The sequence below is a fragment of the Channa argus genome, chromosome 20 (genome assembly GCF_033026475.1).
Source record: "Channa argus isolate prfri chromosome 20, Channa argus male v1.0, whole genome shotgun sequence".
Taxonomy (NCBI): Eukaryota; Metazoa; Chordata; class Actinopteri; order Anabantiformes; family Channidae; genus Channa; species Channa argus.
The window spans coordinates 14,759,258-14,780,512 of NC_090216.1; the positions used below are offsets into that span (position 1 = coordinate 14,759,258).

At 39.7% G+C, this 21,255-nt stretch overlaps 2 protein-coding genes across 8 annotated transcripts in view; one reads left to right on the forward strand and one right to left on the reverse strand.

Moving 5' to 3' along the window:
• The window catches only part of kctd17 (potassium channel tetramerization domain containing 17), a 22,237-nt gene extending 14,749 nt beyond the window's left edge, over positions 1-7,488 (forward strand). For 4 of the 7 annotated variants that reach the window (XM_067487967.1, XM_067487969.1, XM_067487965.1 and 1 more), the window contains exons 5-7: positions 175-300; positions 1,382-1,517; positions 4,194-7,488. In XM_067487967.1, coding sequence (XP_067344068.1) covers positions 175-300; positions 1,382-1,477 — 222 coding nt within the window. In that variant the 3' untranslated portion in view covers positions 1,478-1,517; positions 4,194-7,488. The remainder of the gene's footprint in view (positions 1-174; positions 301-1,381; positions 1,518-4,193) is intronic. The other 3 variants (XM_067487970.1, XM_067487971.1, XM_067487966.1) reach the window with 2 other exon arrangements.
• gucy2cb (guanylate cyclase 2Cb) lies at positions 7,170-20,835 on the reverse strand. The gene is made up of 27 exons (XM_067487964.1): positions 20,295-20,835; positions 17,798-17,910; positions 17,463-17,530; positions 17,066-17,281; positions 16,858-16,976; positions 16,662-16,764; positions 16,079-16,193; positions 15,541-15,682; positions 14,916-14,998; positions 14,674-14,782; positions 14,493-14,574; positions 13,923-14,025; positions 13,623-13,682; positions 13,450-13,521; positions 13,164-13,268; positions 12,827-12,913; positions 12,049-12,181; positions 11,822-11,959; positions 11,145-11,221; positions 10,977-11,068; positions 10,711-10,869; positions 10,159-10,351; positions 9,901-10,075; positions 9,575-9,673; positions 9,274-9,368; positions 9,058-9,134; positions 7,170-8,343 (listed from the first exon to the last, which is right to left on the reverse strand). Exons 1-27 carry the CDS (start codon positions 20,494-20,496, stop codon positions 8,130-8,132), a joined length of 3,231 nt encoding a protein of 1,076 aa, XP_067344065.1. The 5' UTR covers positions 20,497-20,835; the 3' UTR covers positions 7,170-8,129.
• Between the last annotated feature and the right edge of the window lie 420 nt (positions 20,836-21,255).

Consider the following 21,255-nt stretch of genomic DNA (forward strand, 5'->3'; position numbering starts at 1 on the left):
TGAGCACAAGAATTTGACTTTGCTTTACTGAGGGATTTTGGCTCTTTCAGTCATGTTCTTCTCTCTTGCTGTCTTACTTTTCTCTGCTGTGATCTGTAATCCCTTCTGAGACTGACTATTTCTCTCTCTGTCCCTCCCTCCTCTGTGGATCTGTGTCGCTTTCTCTTATTTTAGATGGTAAACATTGGCTCGTCATACAGCTATGGGACAGAAGACCAGGCTGAGTTTCTGTGTGTTGTATCCAAGGAGCTTCACACTCCAGGGTCAGGGCTGGGTACAGAGCAAAGCCACAAAACTAAGGTACAACAAATTTTCTCACAAACATATTTAAGGCTCTAAAAGATCACACTGTTTTGTTGTGTGTCTCTGTGTGGTCCTTTATTTGTTTTGTATGTGTTTTGGGGTTTTAGGGTTGTGTGTGTGTGTGTGTGTGTGTGTGTGTGTGTGTGTGTGTGTGTGTGTGTGTGTGTGTGAATATCTCCTCTCCTTGAGGCATGTGTTAGTGTGCTTTGATTATCTGCTTTCCAATGCAAGCTCCAAATGTCACCCACCTCAAAATGTCATTCACAAACGCATTCACTACAATGTTAATCACAACTCTCCTTTTTTGTATGTGTATATGGTCTCTTAGTCTATGTTATAATACATATACAGTATGTATTTTATGTATTTGCAACTGTTGCAATATATATGTGCAACAGTTGCATGTGTGTGTGTGTGTTTTGTTTGTGTGTGCAGTTACTAAGTTACTAAGCCCCTTTTCTTAATTATTTTGTGTGTGTGTGTAAAATCATAATAAAAATAATCTAATTGTAGCTATTAGTATCAGACAAATAACAACCTCAGACAAATTTGTTTTTAAAGTTTTACAACTTGCCATTTCTAATTTAACAAATACTAAGTACCCCCATGATTCAGTAGCCTCTATCTTTAGCAGCAATAACTTGAATTAATTGTTTCCCATATGACTGTCTGTCACATCATTCAGTTTATTAAGATTTTTGGGCATTTGCTTATACACAGCTCCCCTAAAGTCCTGGCACAGCATTTCTGTTGGATTGAGGTCCGGACTTTGACTACTCCCTTCCAAAACCTTGATTCTTTTATTTTTGATCTGAGGCTTTGTTTGCTCCATACTATGAACTGCTATTGATGATTTTTATGGTTTTATACAAAAATCAAGATTATACAAAAATTAAAAGAGTGGGTACTAGCTTTTACTCGTACACACACACACATTTACACACATTCACTTCTCAGTTTGTCACACTGGCCACTCACTGACACTCATCAGCATATTCATTGTTGTTATTTTTCTGTTCTGTTTTGTTTTGTTTTTCCCCTTTTGTGTTTTCCTTTCTGTACTTCATGCTGAATGAAGCTGGCGGAGATGCAGGAGGAGGAAGCAGCGAAGGAGGAGGAGGAGGAGGAAGAGGGTGGTAGAGATACCACACCAAATGAGTGGCTTAGAGAATGAGGGAGTCATTTTTCTTTGTTCCAAAGAGAGGTGGGAATGGGTGAGGAACTGCGCTGTAGATGTGTTAGTGGGTAGAGATTGTAGATTTGAATGTAAGTTCCTTGCAAACGTATTCACACCCCTTGAACCTTTCCACATTTTGTCACATTACAAGCACAAATGTATAAATACATTAAAAAATAGAAAATAGTTTTCAAATTAATATTAATAGTTTTTACGAATATATATATATCTGAAAAATGTGCTGTGCATCTGTATTCAGCCCCCCTGAGTCAAAACCTTGTAGAACCACCTTTTGCAGCAATTATAGCTGAAAGTCTTTGGGGCATGTCTCTACCCGCTTTGCACATCTAGAGGGGGACATTTTTTTTCTCATTCCTCTTTGTAAAATAGCTCAAACTCAGTCAGATTGGATGGAGAGCGTCTGTGAACAGCAATTTTCAAGTCTTGCCACAGATTTTCAATTGTATTTAGGTCTGGACTTTGACTGGGTCATTTTAACACATGAATATGCTTTGATCTAAACCATTCCGTTGTAGCTCTCTGGCTGTATGTTTATGGTCGTCCCGTTACAAGGTGAACCTCCATCCCAGTCTCAAGACTTTTGCAGACTCTTAACAGGTTTTCTTCTAACATCGCACTGTATTTGGCTCCATCCATCTGCCCATTAACTCTGACCAGCTTCTCTGTCCCTGCTGAAGAAAAGCATCGTCACAACATGATGCTGCCACCAAGACCATGTTTTACAGTGGGGATGGTGTGTTCAGGGTGATTTGCAGTGTTAGGTTCCACCCACTTACAGTGAATACAAATGCACGCCACACTTTTCAGACATTTATTTGTAAAAAGTTTATCATTTTCCTTTCACTTCACAATTATGTGCCACTTTGTGTTGGTCCATCACATAAAATCCCAATAAAATACATTTATGTTTGTGGTTGTGACATGACAAAATGTGGAAAATTCAAGGGTTATTGAGACTTTTTCAAGGCACTGTATGTGTGTGTGTCTCTGTGTGTGAGATCTCTACAGAGATCTGGGATGTTTCATTGCACTGTATTGAGGTTTATTTATTTATTTATTTCGTGGGTGGGGGGAGTGATATGCACAAGTGAGATGCGACACACGTTGCAATATATGCAGTTTGTTGCTTAGAACAAAAAATCTCTCTTTATCCCCGTAATTATGTGTCAGTAGCGGCCAGTTGTAGATCATTGGCGAGCTACTGTACACAGATGCGCCACAACTTTTAGTAGAATTGTAGCTCAGCTCTAGCTCTGACTTCCACATTCTCCCCAAAACCGTTATGGCTCTGTTACACATTTGTCTCTTAACATTGCATCTTTCAGACACTGTCACACAGACCAAACATAATTAGCCTGTAGCTTCTTTTCCTGGCTGTCACATAGCAAGAAACATAGGTGGTTATCCACAGAAAGAGAACTTGGCTCTTCATTCAACTTCAGTTTTTTTGTTTTGATCTATAGAAGCAGTGAAGCCTCTGATTAGTGTTTTCTAAACTCAGCCAGCAAGTGTATATTTATGATAGGATTACACATAGGTGCACAAAAAAAAAATTTTGTTTCGTACTTCATGAATTTCTTTTACTACGTTTATCTTTTATTAAGCCCACTTACTTTATTGCTGCCCTAGAAAATGCAGTGAAGAGTCTGGAGAGTAGAATAGACCTTACCCTTGCAGCCCCAATTTACCTACCTTATTCACCTAATATTTGCCCCCAGGCTGTGGTTCCTAGCACTAGTCGCACAGCCAAATGTGTAGATGGGCATAAAACATTTTGGATCAAAAGGGCCTAAAAAAGAGTTGTTGCGTCTTACCATTGATGGACCTTAACTGTGTTCATTCCCATCCCCAGTGGACATTTTACATATCATGCAGTCTAATTAGTATGTATCCACTGCATACCAGAACATTTAGTGCAGATTAAATTGAGCCTTTTCCCAGCAAATATCTCAGTGTGGCAAAAGGTGCAAAAAACAAGCAGTTAAAAAAATGTTGCATTGTCAGCCCTACTGACAGTGTTAATTATTACTATTAGCTGAATAAAAAAAATAGTACAATCATTTGTGTCACAGTCTACTAATCCTGGTGCAGCCTGGTACTGAGGGTCTATGCTAATAAACCAGAGTGAGCTGGAACAGCCACCGTGTTTCCAAAGAAGGCCCATATTAGATACTGTGATGAAGCTTTTTTCAAAAGAGTCGATCTTGCTAACTGGCAGTTAACTAAAATTATTACTTTCTTGTGCTGTATGTCGCCAACCTGTGTATATCTGAATACATGCACAAAATCAGTCAGGGCCAATGCAGCCACACATATTGATCGAGCACTGCATCTGCATGGGGTCTCATTACCAATGCTGTGACATGAAATATCCCTGACCTTTCAGTGATGTCCTTCCCAGTCTGTGTATACGTACAGTCTCAATGTAGAATCAAACTGTTACACCACCACAAAATAAACATTAAAATATAACCTAAATGTCAAAGAGGCTCACACATTTATACACATGAAAATTGCTCAGTACATGACTGTGTTGGTTTTTGAGGTTTCCATTCATTATGCATGCCAGTCAAGTTACTCATTCTGTCACCATGTTCATTACCATCACAGCTAAACCATAGCTTACGCTGTATAAAGTGTTTAATATGTCCCCCAGTATCTACAATTCTTAATGACTGTTTTTATTCCACAGCTCTTCCAGATCCATGGGTCCCGGATGTAGAGATTGCAAGAATTAAAGTTTTTCTTTCTAGGCTTTTTACCTGATGGATTTACTCGTTGCATCCATAGAGAGTCGCCAAAACAGATTTGTAGCATTGTTCTCACTTCACCAAAAAAGACAGAGAAAAAACCCAAATCTTATTCAAGTCTGTGCCATATCAATATGATCAAATTACCATCAAATCATTTTTAGTGAAACAATATTCTTAGTATAAATAATGTAGTTTTTACATTGTCAAATACAGCAGTGAAACTCAGTAAATTATAACCAAAGATCCAGATTCAATCTGACTGAACCATGGTGCTGATCTAGAATAATGCTATCCCAGCTGGCATAAAGGCATCCATTAGTTATTCAAATTTTAACCAACTTTCAGTGCTTCCTTCCTGGATGCAATTGTTTCCCCAACTTTTATCCTAAGACTGCTGTTCATGTAGTGTCACCTTTTCAGAAATGAAAAGATCACAGTGATCTCACCAAACATTTCTGCCAGGACCAGCCCAACTTAACTTTGTCATCACGCTTGTAGGAAACAGTGGTGACAAATTAGTTATTTGTTGCTGTCAGTGTAACTTTTGTTTAATATGGGTTTGAACTCGACGGCCTGTTTGAGTCAAGAGAAGAGACATTTGTGCCCATTTACACCACATGTAAAACATAAACAAGTTCTTTTTTAACGTTTTTGTTGAGAGGACTTCATAAGTTTGCCTTCAGCTCCGAGTTGTGTTGTGTGGCTGCATTGACCCTGGTATTCCTGCTTGCAAGTCCAGTTTTTAACACATGACATTTGTGCATTTTCCCATGCACTGACACCATGTGGTACACTGATACACACAGTGTCTACGTGTGCAAATTCATGCTCAGCAGCAGCCTCATCTCTGGCGGTCGCCCTGGCCTGTATCCACAGCCAGGTTTGGCCCCAGCTGACTGAGAGATGTAGGTGTGAGCCAGTATGGGTTTAAACATTGAGGCAGAGATGAGTAGTTGAAGGTAAATGAAACTTAGGAGGGGAGAGGGCACCACAGAATGAGCTGTATCCCTGTGTCTTCTCTCTTGTCCTCTCTTAAAATGAGGAATACTAAGCAATCAGCTCTTAGAGCTGCTGCAGTGCAGATGCATGCTTAAAAAGGGTTCTAAGAAGGGGATAACGTGGCTTTATACCCCTTTTGGTAATTTATGAATAGTGCAAATTTGATTTCCCTGACTGAGTCTGCAGTACAGTATATTTGTGTTATACATGTAAATTCATTGTAAGGTGTTAATCAGCAAATATACTATACAAGGGTTTGAGTGCACATGTATGGTAAAAGAGGATGTCATGAGTTAACTAGGGGGAGTAATTCCACAGTGGTAGGAATCGAACAACCATGAGAGAATACATTAAGTTAGTTAGGCCAGTTAGTGTTTCAAATGCAAACTTGCTTAATCAGATCAACTACCCAAAAGATGGTTACCAGCTTTCCAGCATCCTGTTTGACAAACTAATGAAATAAGGAAGCAGTGCAATCCCCATCTTCAAAGATTCTTCCCTTTTAAGATAAAAAAAAAGTTATTTGGCTCTGCCCACGGAGGATCACCAAGATTATTTCTGACTTTGATATTTCTGCTGCCATATTGTCTGTTGTCTGTCTGATTCTCTGCAGTGTTGCTTCTCTGTAACAATCAACACACTAAAAATTTTTTATACAGGCAATACTCAGTTACAGTGTGAGGAAATTCAGACTTAATTTTATGGTTGGCAATGTTTTTGCAATCAACATTTTGATAATTACCTTTCAAAAATAGGCCTCAATTACAAAATTGTGTGGGTGTGTGTGTGTCACCATGTATGATTTTAAATAGAAAATTACAGTGGAACTTTAGGATCCTTTACTTTAGGATTATTAAAATACAATACATTTCAGATGGGTGATGATAAAATTACTCATCAAGCTTATGATAGTCATAATGTTGACATTAGAAGAGATGGAAGTTTTGTTTATTTTGTTAATTCAGCTTTTTCTGTGGCTCTTTTGTAACTTTGATCATTCGGTGCCTTGAGTTCAAACATCAAAACACTGACAGGATGATGATAGGTGTTATTACATGCATTTTTAAATAGATGTTTTTATATTTTTGGTGAAGTAATGGGTGCTTTATAATTTCACTGAGCGTCAAGGGTTAGGTATTACTATATTTTTCTTCCAGTTTGTATTGGTGTTCAAGTAGAAACGAAGAGAGTGCACATACTAAACATGCAACTGCATGTATAGGGTAAAGCTGTTTTGTATGAAATATTTTGCCTTTTTTATTATTTGTTATATGTTGAGGTCTCTAATTTATTTTTTAGTCTATATTTCTTTTTAAATGTTACTCGGTAAAAGGTCAAGATTCTTTTCTGTGTGGGTCGGGGGAGGGGGTCATCTTATGGTGACTTATTCTGTTTTCTACTTGAAGACTTATTTCACACTGACCTGATGATCATTAACTATAAATATATACATCAGGTTTACTGAAGTCTTAGTTCACATAAATGCTATTCAACAGATGTTTCTCAGTAGAATTAAGTTTTCCTTTTCAATGACATTTTTTTATCGTTACATCACTGTCATAATCCTCCATGTGCAGTTATTTTGTTTGATTTGCTGGATTCACACACTTGTACGCTATATCTTAAACGGTTTCTACTTTACAGTAAAGTGTGTTTCTACATAGTGTGATGGTACATAGCAGTTCACTTTCATTAGTCTGTGCATAAAATACATCTATCAAAACATTGTTATCCAATGCTGAGATTCCTTTGTCTGCTGTAAAGCTTCTCACTGTACAGGTAAAACAATGTGACCCATGAATTGTACTGCTTCAGATACATATGTACATGCTTCACTGTGTTTCGGTTTCATTGAACTGCATTTTACCAGAACCTGAAAAACATACACGTACATCAAAAATGTGACAGAAGGTGAATTGCTTTTTTAATTTATTTAATATAAATGAATGTCATTATTCTCAAAAAAAAATAAAACTTTGTCCTTTGGTTTAAAATACAAGTCTTTTTTTTAAATGTTTTTGTAGAGGCAGATATTCCCATAACTCCCATCATCAGAAGCATGCAAAGTATCTACTGCTATCTGTTAAGTAATGAAATTAAACTTGCTCAGTTTATTCTCAGCAGCCACAGCTTAGCTGGAGATGCAAATATTGTCAAAAGCAGTTATGATTAAAAATAGAAATGCATTTGAATTTCCCTCTGTAAAAATGAAAACATATTAAACAAATAATTAGATATGGTGACTGATATTTGATGATGTTTGTTTTGTTCTTAATAATCCTGTGGCTTAAAAACCTACATTTGCTTTTGTCTTTCAAAGATGTTAAAATCATGTTGAGAACTGGGCAAAAAATGCAATGTATACTTTAGACTTTCTTCAAACAAATCATAAGCCTCTAAAATTGATAAGAATATGCCCAAGAGATGTACAAGAGCCTCAGCATCACACCCTGAGTAAAGCCACCAGTTTGCTTTAGTCTGATCTCCTCACTGCCTCAGTTCAGCCTCAGAACGAACAGATCAATTAACAACAAACGGGTCACGTATCTGCTTGATTCCCTGTTCTCTTCAAATCTCTGCTCACTGCTGCACTTCTACCCAGGGCACAAAAGCCAGAAAAATGCAGTAAAACTGAATTTCCATTGAAACATTTTGGTCAACTGCATATGAAAAGTATATTTGATAGAAAAAAAGCACATCTCACATGCTTGTCCATCTAAAGTAACAACAATGAGAGGATTTAATGGCAAAGCATTTACATATGAATTCGCTACACCTGAAAAGTTGTAGTTTACAGTGATAAAGTCATTTCTGTCTCCGTCTCCTGCTTTCTTTCCCACTCTTGGTGAATGGTGTAAGATCCAGTTGGGTCGGTTCTACAAGAAGGTACTGAGGGTGTTATCCACGGTGGCCAGATGCAGGTACTCAGGATGGTCACTCTCAGAGTCCACCTCTGATTCCTGGTTCATGTCATCTTCCTGGCTTTGACGTAGAAGCAGCTTCTTCCTCCGGACAGACCCACGAGAGCGGCGCTCCAGACAAGCTAGGATCATGTTGGCGAGGTCCTGCTGAAGCCGATGGAAGTTCTCTCTGGGAGCCCAGACATTACCAGAGAACCGAGTCAGTGTCTTAATACTGTGTAGCTTAATGTACAGTACACATACAAACTTCATACAGTACTGTCCAAAAGCTTGGGGTCACTTGGGCGATGGTCACTGACATGATTTTGTTTGTTTTAGCTTTGCTAACATATTGGCAAAGGGGTTATCTAATAATCAATTAGCCTTGTTAATTGGGCATCTGCAAAACCAAAAAAGGCTCTTTGCATCTATGATGGTTGTTACAACACCAATGGTGGTCATCTCTAGGATGAATTTGATGTTATACAAGCTGCATTTCTTCAATAAACATGAAGATTTCTAAGTGACCCCTAAACCTTTAAGCAGTAGTGTAAAAGATTTTAAGGTAAAAAGACACCAGGGTAAAGTTTGTGTTTACAATATGCAGTGTTACTTTTAAGAGGATAAAATGAGAAAACAAAAGTTTGAAGGGATAGTGGAACATTTTGCAAACATTTATTACTGTGGTCATTATCTTAAAGGGTCAAACTACGACCCGAAACGTGTTTGCTTAGACACAAAGACAGAAATTAGGCAAAGGTCAAATTGTATCTAAAGCAAACTAACACCACTACAGTTACCACTAATTATTTATGTGTATACTGAACCTACAAAAGTTATTCCATGCAGCCATGAAAAGACTAAAACCATCCCTCCCACTCTTGTTTGTGTGCAGTTTGCCTACGTTGTAGGTGCAGTTGGAAGGTTGTAGTCTTCACCAGTTTCACCTGTCAACCAGTAGGTTGTCTCTGTGCCTTTACCCTGGGAACATCCACACATGCACATGGATTAATTCTGAGCACTGGCTTTCTTATGTGGAAGTTAAGACATTTACAATGATGCCTGTGTTTTCTGTATTTATTTCACTTAGCTGATATGTTCGGTAATGTCCCATTTTTACCTTCAGATGTGTTTCTCCTCTGATCTCATACTCAAACTTGCAGTCTGTCCTCTGTAGGATGTCTATGGTAGGCTGACTGACATGGATTCTCAGGGCTGGAGGATGTGGGAACGAGACAAGATACAAGAAGAGATACAATATGCATGACTGGCTAATTTATTTAATTAGGCTGATGGGAAGACAGTGTAATTACACTCGAATAATCTGTAGTGTAGTGCTAATGTCAATCAACTAGACCATGTCCATGTAAATCCGTTTGATCATGAGCTCTCTCCATGCATGTGTTTATTTCTCTGCTTACGGTGTCCCGTGGACTCCATACGAGATGCTGTGTTGACTGTGTCTCCAAACAAACAATATCTGGGCATCTTTATCCCCACAACACCTGCCGCACAGGGACCTAGACACACACACACACGCACACAGTATTTAGTTCAGCAGTTTACAGGACAAAAGACAATGATTCAAAGGATCAAATGAAGGAAAATGTTTTTTACTGATTTGGGACATTAGTGCACTCGGCTTTGAAGGACAGTTAAATGTTGTAGCCTCAAACTGCAACACGGACATTAGTTCACTGGAAGACTTAAAAAAATAAATAAAGCACATCCCTGGCTTTGGTGCTACCTGAGTGAATACCGATGCGTATCCAGAGAGGGATACCAGGCAGGTGTCGGAGCTGGAAGGTGCCCATAAATGTCAAGATGTCCAGAGCCATGCGGCAAATGTCCACTGCGTGCCTGTTTCCATTTCGCCTTGGCAGCCCAGAGGCCACCATGTAGGCATCGCCAATTGTCTCCACCTGAGAGCAGATGGAGGAAAAGTTGTCACCTCGGGTCTGTCGGTCCGTTTATCTGGCTTTTGCATTTCACCTGTTGTCAGTACCTTGTATACATCATGATAGTCAACAATGCTGTCAAAGCCCCCATAGATGTCGTTGAGCATATCCACAACTTCCATCGGTGTGCTGTACTGGCACAGCGTGGTGAAGCCAACTATGTCACTGAAATATATTGTCACCTCATCATACAGCTCCGGCTCCACCACACCTGTCTCCTTTAAGCTTTTCACCACCGGGCTACAACACAAAGAAACAACCAAAACAATGAATGATCCGTGTTTGCTTTCATGCTTGTTGCATTGGTTAAATTGGTGGTTTCAACCTTTCATATTTCTTTCATATTCACATCACAGCCCTGGTGGATCAAGGTATTTTTTTTTTTAACCAATATCACCAACCATCATCATTTTACAATATGTTAATCTGAACTCATTCTTGTTTCATTCTATTTCAAGCATCTCGCTTTGATATTGCAACTATTTATCACTTGGGCAAAGTGGTGATTGCTTTCAGCAGCAGTTCACAACTGGGGGGGGGTACATGTCTGATTTGGCATCTCTTTCTAAAAACCATGGTCCACTTTAAATGAAACCGACCCAGGAAGCAGCATGAAGTTGAGGCAGTCTGCCCGGTCCCTCTCGGCCTTGTAAAGGGCTGTCCTCTCCTCCACCAGGTGTTCCAGGTTCCTGGAATACATCTGCAGCCGTCTGATCATGTTATCCATGTAGCTCTCATTTTCCTTGTTGTGGATTTTACTGACGGGCGCGAGAAAGAACAAGGAGAGGGAAAACGAAAACTGATTATTAATGTTAATTTTCTGATGGCAACAAAATTCCAAGAACAAGAAAAAGGGAGGGAATACCTGATGATTTTCCCCAGAAAGTTTTCTACCTTCTTAAAGTCAGGTCTTTTTTCTGGATCCTCATCCCAACAACTTCTTATTAATGTGTATATCTAGTAAGACGACACAACAAATCTAAGACATATCAGACAACGCACACAAAGTTAGACACAAACGGCAATTCCTCACCTCTGCTTCTTTCTCGGAAGCCATCTCAAAGTTAAGATCCGGTCTGAAGTAGGACTTGACGACCCTCAACAGCTTTTCTGTTAGGAAACAAATAAATGACCTCCACAAAATTAGTTTTAATATCACAGAGGGTGTAAGTGTCAAGCCAAACACTGGGCTCTTGATCCAAAAGGCCTTTAGCAGGCTGACAAAGGTCTGCTGTCAGCACAGGCAAACCAGGTAAGTGTTTGTATGTGTGTATCCTATATTTTGCTCTTTGAAAAAAGCAAGACCTTTCCTCTTAATATTTTGGACCCCTTCCTTCATTGAAAAATAACTGTAATAAAACAGTTTACATTCAATTATTTTATTAATTTACCTTGTTTGTGGCTCTAAACCCTTTTATTTGATTGTCCTTTTGACGATATCAGGACTATTCAAGGATATTTTGACAATTTTCTGGTACATAAGTGAGAACTGTTGTCACTGATGTTGAGTTTTTTACATCGTTTGGTCATTGAAGACATTTTTATTTTAAGGATTTTCAAATGAAGAGAGGAAGAGCAAAAAAGTAATCCCCTCTTTCTGACATCCACCCAATACAGCCCCTTAAGAAAAGCCTAATAAGCTTGTTGAGAGCTCAGTGGTTGAGTATGTGGTGCCGTGATTTTGGATTCTGGCTGGATTCTGTATTACACCTGCTTGGTCAGAGCAGCTTTGGGTGTAAAAGGTGCTCTTTCTAAGAACAATCTCCTGAGAGATGATGGCAAAGCTGTAGACATCTCCTTTCTGAGAAGTGCCCTGTTTCCTCAGATGCTCTGGAGCAGTCCACAAGTCTGAGACAAGCACAAAAGTGAAAAGGAGAAATTTAAGAAACGGACGGAAATGTTTGCTTAAACAGAAGATGCACTTGCTGTGGTTTTACCTTGGTCCGGGCTAAGAAAGGTGTTACAGCCAAAGTCTGTGATCTTCACCACCATGCGATTGTCCACCACACAGTTGGTCGATTTGAGGCGACCGTGCACTTGAATGTCACTTGCATGGAGATAGGACATGCCCTGCACAGAGGATCGAACATGAGACTTGAACAGGAGGTGATGAGAAAACTGATAGTAGATCAAGTCATTTGTGATGTTTACTGCTCTCTATTGGCAGCCGAGGGGACTTGCAACAACAACTCCTTTTAGTGACTGCTTCATTCAAATCTTACTATGCAAACTTTGACCACATGCATCGTTTTACAATCTTTTACAATGTAGATGACATTTAAATGACTGGTGTTGTGGAAGTTTAAGCTGAACTACCTTCACTTGTTTTTTTATTTATTTTGGCTGAGTGTTATATGAACAATGAAGATGCATATTACTATCATGCCTGTATAGTAAATAGGAAGCCAAAGCCAGCACTTGGTCAGCTCAAAGGTTGGCTGGAGCAGGAAAACAACTAGTCTGCATCTCTCAGAAGGTAACAAATCCTGCCTATCTGTAAATCTGAAGCTCACTAATTGAACAATCAATATCCATCATCCATTATCCTGATGTGTTGCTGGGTGCTGGAGCAGGGTACACCCTGGCACCCTGGACCATTTGCCAGTCTATTACAGGGCCATACATAGAGAAATAAATTGAAATAAATATGTGTTTTACATGCCAAATGGAAAACAGCACTTTAGACGATGCTCTTCCACAGAGTTTCTGTCTCACCTTGGCGATGTCGTACATGACGGAGATCTTGAACTCCCAGTCCATGAAGGTCTCCTCTGGATATGAAATCTTGTCATTCAGCACACCCTGGAAAAAGACACAGATTTGTGTGTATATTCGGGAATATCCTGCTAATCTCTAGCAAAATGGACTTTACAAAAGGCAAACATCACCATTGGCTTCCTGTTTGCACATAAAATGACAAATCTTAGCATAATTGTATTGATAGTAGATCTTTTGTAGCCTGTTCTGTGTGAAGATAGTGATCTGTTTGGCTTCTCAGTAAACAAGTCATTTGTTATGAGCAAACTATTGAATGTGTCCATGTCATACATACCCTGAGAGACCCTCGCTCTCCATACTCAAACACTCCAAACACACCCTGATCAAACTTCACTGTGCCGTAAAACTTTGTGAGGTTGTAATAGTCAATGTGCAGGAGCTGCAGAGAAAGTAATGGGTTGGTGGCGGTGGTGGGGTGGGGTGGTGGGGTTTATAAGAAACAGAAGAGGCAACTTTAAAAAACATTAACACATAAGACCGTCAATAAAAATATGAAAGGCCTGAAAGACATGGTCACACCAGCCACCTGCTGTATCTGTGCGTGTTCGTGTGTGCGTTACCTCATTAAGTTCTATCTTCTGAGTCCCGTTGAAGTTCCCATCTGAATGCTGCAGCTCCTTCAGAATCACAATCTGAAAGCATTGCAGCGCCAACAACTAAATTACATCTGCATGTTCAGCACATGTTACGTTGATTGATAGGAAAACTGCTGCTTAGTGATGTGTCCAGCTACCTTCTTATCGTAGAGTGCACGGCGAACCTTGATATTCATGTTATTACTCTCATCTTCAATCTGATGGAGGCAAATGAAGAACATATTAAGAGAATAAACACATCAAAGCTCTTTTGTTTCATGTGTGCTGTAAAGCAGAATGAGATAAATGCCAACAGCTGATTGAGAAAACATTGTCAACATTTTAAAAGCTGTAGATAATGCAGGTCTGGGACAGGCTTCACTCACCTGTGCAGGTCAGTATATAAGAGTGTGCTGGAAAAGCAACAGTGCTAACTCAGAGATTTTCACCTAATTTACCTGAAGGGAGATAACACTCAGTTCGTTGTTTTCCAGCAGTGTGATGAGATCTGAGTTGATGTGGGACCAGCGCTTCCTGAGCAGACGGCCTTTTCTGTTCTGTCTACATTAATAGATGAATTATGGGGTTGAGAAGAAGCTTCAGGTAACTGTGGTATGTTTCTGTATTTGGTCATCCTAATAAAATTATATTGTAAATTTGCTGAAAGAAAAAACCCAAATGATCAACCAAACTACATGTAGACATGTGAAAATTTTAAGAAACTACTTTTTGTTGCACCATAGGTAGAGGTGTTTAAAAGTGTAAGAACAGCACTAAACCACAGGAGAAAAAAACTCAAGTAAAGTACATGTTCCTCGAAATGTGTGCTTTTCTACAGTATTTGAGTAAATATACTTAATTTCCTTCCACCTCTGATCCTAAATCAGAATTTGCTTCAGGGCTTTTTTAATCCCTCTGACTGCTATCTGCCCTGATCAGAGCTATAACTACAGTTCCTATGATCCAGCTGTATCAGCACATCTGGACCACTTTCTGCTGCTGAAACGGATAAAAAGTTTACAACTCACCTGTAGAAAATAAAGGCAATGGTGGCCACTACAGCCACTGTGACTCCCAACACAATGACAATGATGTCGTGGACTGCCAGGCCTGATTGTGCAAAGACAAAAACGCAGTTACAAATCCCAGTTGATACATTAGCAGTATTACAGTGTGTGTGTGTGTGTGTGTGTGTATGTATAGATATACCTTTATCTGGTTTGTAATCAGGTAGCCTCTTTCCCCATATGAAGGAGGGCACTGCCTCAATCACAATAGTTTGTTTGTGCTCGGTGTTGAATGTGAATAATGTTCGGTACTGAGGATTACAGAAATGCACACATTTACACATTTCAGCTTAAAACCGGCAGCGTTTCAGCGCAGGGGTGTTTTTTTTATTTTATTTTATAAAACATATTCAGCTACATGGTGGGATGTTTACCACAGAGTACCTTGTTGTCCGTGGTGGTATAAATGATTGAGAGAATAACGTCTCTGTCTCCATGCTCATCCAGCTTGTAGTTTCCAGCCATTCCTACAGAGAATCATAGAAATGCCTTCATGCACAAACACACAGCAGGCACCGACAATCAGCCTAGTGTAACGATTACTGGTGTCAGTAGTTGTTTTTTTACTATAAGAAGTGAAAAAAAACGAGGCTATATAGCCTTCACTTTACGAATAAGCAGCTGTGTCCCAATCCCTTCATCATGTCAGTAAAAAATATCAATTCAAATAGCAGTTGACAGCCTCCGTCTGTGACACCTCACCATCACCAGCATCAGCACAGTGGGTTCACAGCTGCTTGAGGCCACGCTGAGGTCATGTCATCTGTGTGTTGCACTAATCTGTGAGCAGTTTCGCAGTTACAGCCTTTTAAATGTTTTTATTTTTACATCACCGACAAGAGAAATCGACCAAATGTAGCCTCTACAGCCATTGGAACAGCTCTCCAGAACAGGCCAACACAAGCATGGTAACTCATAATGAAACATTCTGACCGAAGTACTTCAGAGGTTGATATTTATTTGACTTTCCTCTCTTTTCTTCCCCCTCCTCCTCTTCCTCCTTCCTTACCATTAAAGGAGATGTTCCTGAACAAATTCACATTGACAAATTCCATCTGCTCAAACTCCACTGGAGTTTTGTTAACAATGTCTCTCATCACTTCGCCCACAAGCAGCACGGCATCATGATACGCAGCCATGTAGTCATTCATCTGCCAAACAAGAGGAAGAGGAACAAATTGATGCTTTGTCCTTTTCGGATAACAATGTAATTTAAGGTAATGGTCATTAACAGCAGATTGTAATTTGTGAACAACATTAATGAAAGTAGTAGTAGAAATTCATTAAAAAAATCCTGACTGGGAGACAATAATTTTAGTGTAAAGGAATAGTTCAGCATTGGGAAATACACTTAATCTCTTTATTGCAGAAAGGGATATAAAGCACCTAATAAATAGTGAGGAGAAGACTTGAGCAGGCCAGTGCTAATGGTTAAGAAATATTTCCAACATAAAATCACAACACGTTTTTCTTATTCATCACAATGTCTTTAAACAGTGGGACCAGGAAGAAGGAAATCCAGCCATTTAGATTTCATTACTGCTCACCGTGTTGTTGTCTTTCAGGTCTGAGTTGATGGTGTAGTTTCTGGAGTTGGGCATAGTCACAACCAAGACGTTCTGCATGGCTGGCAATGATGAAGTGTTGGTGTAGTATTTATCACTGTGTACGGAAAGAAGGAGAGGTTCTCTTTAAAGGGCTGTATGTGATGCATCCTTCCCGAATCAGCATGATTACTGTTAACAACAAGTTGATTGGAGTGACCAATCAAGGGGGCCTGGTTGGCATTGCGTTGGGATGCACAAAGGCTGCATGCTCGAATCCCATCCCACCAGGTGTGGCTCCACCTAGCCACCAAGGACCACCTCGGTGCAGGTCCCGGGCCAGGATAAAATGGGAGGGCTATGGCAGGAAGGCTCATGCCATATCGACTTGCAGAACACGTTCTGCTCTAGATTGATTTTAGTTTTTGGAGCTGGCAGGATGAGTGGTGTGGCTCAATGTTACTTCCATCTCTGCTTTTCCTTTCAGCAAGTGCAACATATCCACAGGAAAGGGAACTGCAGAACATAATAAAGAGGAGCACCAGAGATTAGCGATGGAGAAGAAGAATATTTAACATGTACTTACTTGTAAAGATCAATAAGGATGAAGAGAATGTCTCTGCTGTCTGCCTCCATGGAGCCATTTTTCACCTCCATTATATCCATTGGTGACCCACAAATGATGAACACTGCAAAATGTAGAAAACACAGCGTCACACAAATGCGTATGCATGTTTCTTAGTATACGTGCTGTGTGGTTTGTGTTTAGAATAAAGACTCACAGTTGCTTGTCCTATTTTTCTGTTTAAGCTCATTTTTAAGCTCTTCTGGTTTGCGTAGGATCCTTCTCGAAACATTTTGTGCAAACTCGCCCGAGTCTACATCCAATGCATTTATATACCTGTAAAAGAAAGTCACCGAAAAAATACAAATAAATACATTTTGCACAAATGTGGATCACTCGTGAAGGTCACTCTCCAGTTGACTCACCAGAAGCAATCTTCAGTGTTGGTCGGTTTCTTGTAGACATAAGCTGTCTTCCACACAGGTTTAAGCTTGTTGTCTTGTTGCCAAAAGTGGATGAAGAAGTCAGAGATCTTACGTGCCGGTGGCAGGAGCCTCTGCAGATTAAGGGTGTAGTCACACGAGAGACCGAAGCTTCCAGCTGAGATGATTGGTGTACTGAGCTTCAGACCTTGTTCGGCACTGACAGGGAGAGACAAAGAGACAGATAGATTGTGGGGAGTGATAAAAAGGATTAAAGGGATAAATTTAGTGGCCACAGATTTAAAAAAAAAATCACCTAATATGATGAACAATACAACATACTGTACATTCACTGGCCGCTTTAATAGGAGTGGACATGCCTTATAAACAAACTACTCACTCAACCATTTGGAAAGTAGCGTAGGTGCAGGTGGGGCCAAGCACTGCACATCCCAGTCTGTGTGTTTTCTGGAAGAATTACACAGTCATCTCACGTAACTAAGGAGCACTGATGTACTACACTATTACTACTTTAAGTGTAAAAGGAGTTGGTTCCCTGTTTAGCTGTTTTAATGCTTTGCCATGATGGTGCACTAATCTAACTTTACAGCACCATCCACCACCAGAGCGAGTGGCTACAGAGTCAAATCCTAAATACTAATCATGCAGGAACATGTTAGTGAAAAAACAGTGAATATCATGAATGTAACGTGAATGGAAGTTGTAGTTTCTTACAATCAGGTTTTTTAGCTCGTCCACTCCCTCACACGTGCTACTCGGGCAGCCTCTGTGCTGGTAAAAGGTTGTGTTGAACCCGCTGTAGTTGGCTGTGAGATTAAACTTCATACCTTCATTGTGGTTTGTAGAAAAAAAAATCACATGGTTTACTTTGTGCCTAGTTTTTGTTCTCTCCACAACAGCAAAAATAAAGAAAGAAGCAAAAGCAGCCGATCAATCAGCAAGATTACGTGTAACACACGATCACAAGACAAAATAATTTGAGTCACGAAAAGTGATCTGATTTTCACCAAAATATTAAACCTGATAAAACCAAACAGTCAATATGAATCATGTCTTTATTGAAAATGCCCCAAATCAAAAAAAGTGGTGGTAAAAAAATAATGGCAACAGTTTTTTTAACTGTTGGAAGCACATTTGGCAGGAATAACCTCAAACAAGTGCTTCCTGTAGCTGTGGATCACACCTGCACAATAGTTTTACAGAATGTAATGTTACAGAACGGCTTCAGCTCAGCCGTGTTCCTAGAATGTCTGCTGTGAACAATCCACAGCATTTCTATTAGGCTTGAGGTCTGTGGTCTGACTGGGCCACTCCAAAAGGTGGATTTTGTGTTTCTGAAGCCATTTTGCCCTTGTGTGCGTGGCCTTTGTCCTGCTGCATCACCCAGCTTCTTCTGACCATCGGCTTATAGACATCTCCCCTGATTTTACCCTGCAGGAGGCCTTGATAAGCTTCCTCCGCTGTACTTCACTGTTGGGATTATGTTTTCTTACACCCATGGTGCTCTGCGTTCTTCTAAACAATTCAGTTTCTTTGGTCCACAAAACATTTTCCCAGTGTTTTTGTGAAGTGTCACATGGAACTTTGACAAACTTCAGGGCTGCTGCAATGTAGTTTTTGGAGAGAAATGGCTTCCTCCATGGTGTCCTGTCATAGATACCACTTCATTGGATCACTACCAGCAGTAACCTAACACATTTTAAGGGTTTAAAGTGATCATTTTAAGTCTTTTATGACATATTTATTTCTGGGGCTACAGGAAATGTTAAAAAGCCCAAGTAACACAACCCCAGTAAAAGCTGGTTTGTGTATGTGTTTGTGTTTTTTTTTAGATTTGTGCTTTGTGGTTGGGCTACTATAACACAGCTGTATTCAAACACATTTTGCTCACTTTATTGTAAATTTGGTCTTGAAATTAAAAAAGACCTCTACACTCAATGACCTATATTGTTATGATACAGAAGGATGATGTCTCAGTAGCAAACCATCCATCAGATGATAGAGTGACTTAGATGGAAGTCACAGCGTGTTTGCAGTTTGCCAAATGGATATTTATTGGACTCTGAGACAATAAGGAAAAATATTATTGGGTGTAATGAGACAAATTAAAGTCTTTACGTCCAAGGATTACAGCTGGCCAGGCACTGCTCATCTGCTAATTCCTTGCGTTAGAGCATTGTGAAGTATAAATAGCCTAAAACCCGGCATGAGAAGCTTATATTTACTTGTGTTTTCTTAAATTACAACTACTAAACTAAACATATTTTCACCTTGTTATTTAGGATTATTTTCTGTTTTAAATTGAGTTTATGAGAATGTACAAGTGCATCTGACATGGTGTGAATACTAAAGTTTTTTAGCCTACCCTAATTCAGGTGAATGGCCTGGAAAACTTAACAGCCACATCAATACAATACAGATCGCCAGAACCGCAAATGCACAAATGCATCTCGCGTCAACAACAACTGATCACCTGAGCACTGATTGTAGGCAGCTACACAGCTCAGTGTACTTAATAAACAGCATGTGTGTACTTCATGTCTAAAAACTTACTACAGTGACTGAATAATATTTCATCAGTCCGAACTCATCCTATTGTCTAAGAGATGTGACCATGTGTCTAGTAGAGTTTGGTTTGGTGCGAGTAAACAGTAAAAACACTACTTAAACCTCACAGAAAGAAAAGAGTCAAACTATGAGACATACAAACCTCATGACAGTTTTAAAATTGAAACCTGGGACAACACTAAGAAATCTTTAACAAATATGACAAGTTGAACAGTTGAACAAGTACGCACAGCAATATATGTCAAGCATGTGCAATCACAAATACACACAGTAATGTGTGTGTGTGTGTATGTATGTATCAGTAGATTAGAGTTACGCTAGTGATATTTATTCGAACAGTACAGTAAATTATGGCACTCCACAAATTTTGACGTATAGTTAAACATACAACACACAGTACTTTGTTGTATTGTAAATCCATACAGTGATTATTTGTTATCTATTATCTGTAACAGCTTATCCTATTTGGGTCACAAGGAGGCTGGAGTCTACACCAGCTCTCATCGGGCGAGAGGTGGGGTACACCCTGGAAAGCTCGCCAGGCTATGTCAGGGCCACAGAGAGACATATGCAGACAGACAACCATTCACACTCACATTCAAACCAACATCTGTACATAATATCTTCAATTTCATTTCATTACCTTTTTCTGCATTGATAGCTGAATCTGTCTCTATGGCCTTCTGTATTTTTCCTTCTACAAAATTCAGGCTCCACGGGGACTCCTCATCCTGCAGCAGGATCACATTGACTGTAATCCCATCTAGACACGGTCTGTTGCCCCAGCATGGAACAGCAAGAATCCCCAAGGCACACACACAAACCCACCAGCCACTCAGGCACATTTTCTGCCCAGATGTTTAAAGCTGTATATTTTTGAGCTGTTAAAGAGAGTCCATGGTCCAGTAAGGACTTTTGGTTTTTTCACTGTTCCTGCTCCAGTCCAGTGTGTCCTAGAGTTAAAACACACTCCAAGAAATTACTCTTAAAATCCACTCCAAACTTGGGGGGGGGGAGTCTTGTCTAATCCACTACAGTGAAACCCACTGGAAGGTCTACTTCACACAAACTCCACACAAGAACCCAAATCTTCTATGTTTTTTCTTCTGCGTCATTCGCCTCTCAGACTCACACTTCCTTTGTTCCCCTAAGTGGCCGCTCACCGTCCTTTTCACACAGTCCTGTTCACATCAGGCTGTTAATATACAACCTTTACAGACACAGAGGGAGGCAATATAACTGTTGATATACCAGGGTGAGTGTAAATTATGGGCCTGATACACAGGCACAGAAACAGATTTTAGCTGGTTGTGAACTTGGTGGTAAAGAAAAAAAGGAAAAAAAGCAAATATCAACATTAATGATTCTGTGCTTGAGGTTTGTAAAAGTGACAACACTGGATATTTGATGTCAGTGTAATGTTACAATAATCATGCACACTTTGTGAAATTAATCTGGAACCAATCCTGTTGTAAACTGTGTGTCAGTGGGAACCTAAGCTTTAACGTGTAGTGGTGATGATGATGATGGCTGATCGATAAAGGTTAGTCGTTTTATTTAATTTATTAATGGGAGTTAAAAGAGAAAATTTTCAGCTTTGGTAT

Excerpts from the sequence above, each read along its gene's own strand:
- gucy2cb (XM_067487964.1), bottom strand. The coding sequence starts at position 20,496 with ATGTGCCTGAGTGGCTGGTGGGTTTGTGTGTGTGCCTTGGGGATTCTT. Across the intron at positions 16,977-17,065 it reads AACACTGAAGATTGCTTCTG|GTATATAAATGCATTGGATG; the intron begins GTGAGTCAACTG and ends TTTCTTTTACAG. Across the intron at positions 10,076-10,158 it reads ACTATCATGATGTATACAAG|GTGGAGACAATTGGCGATGC; the intron begins GTACTGACAACA and ends ATCTGCTCTCAG.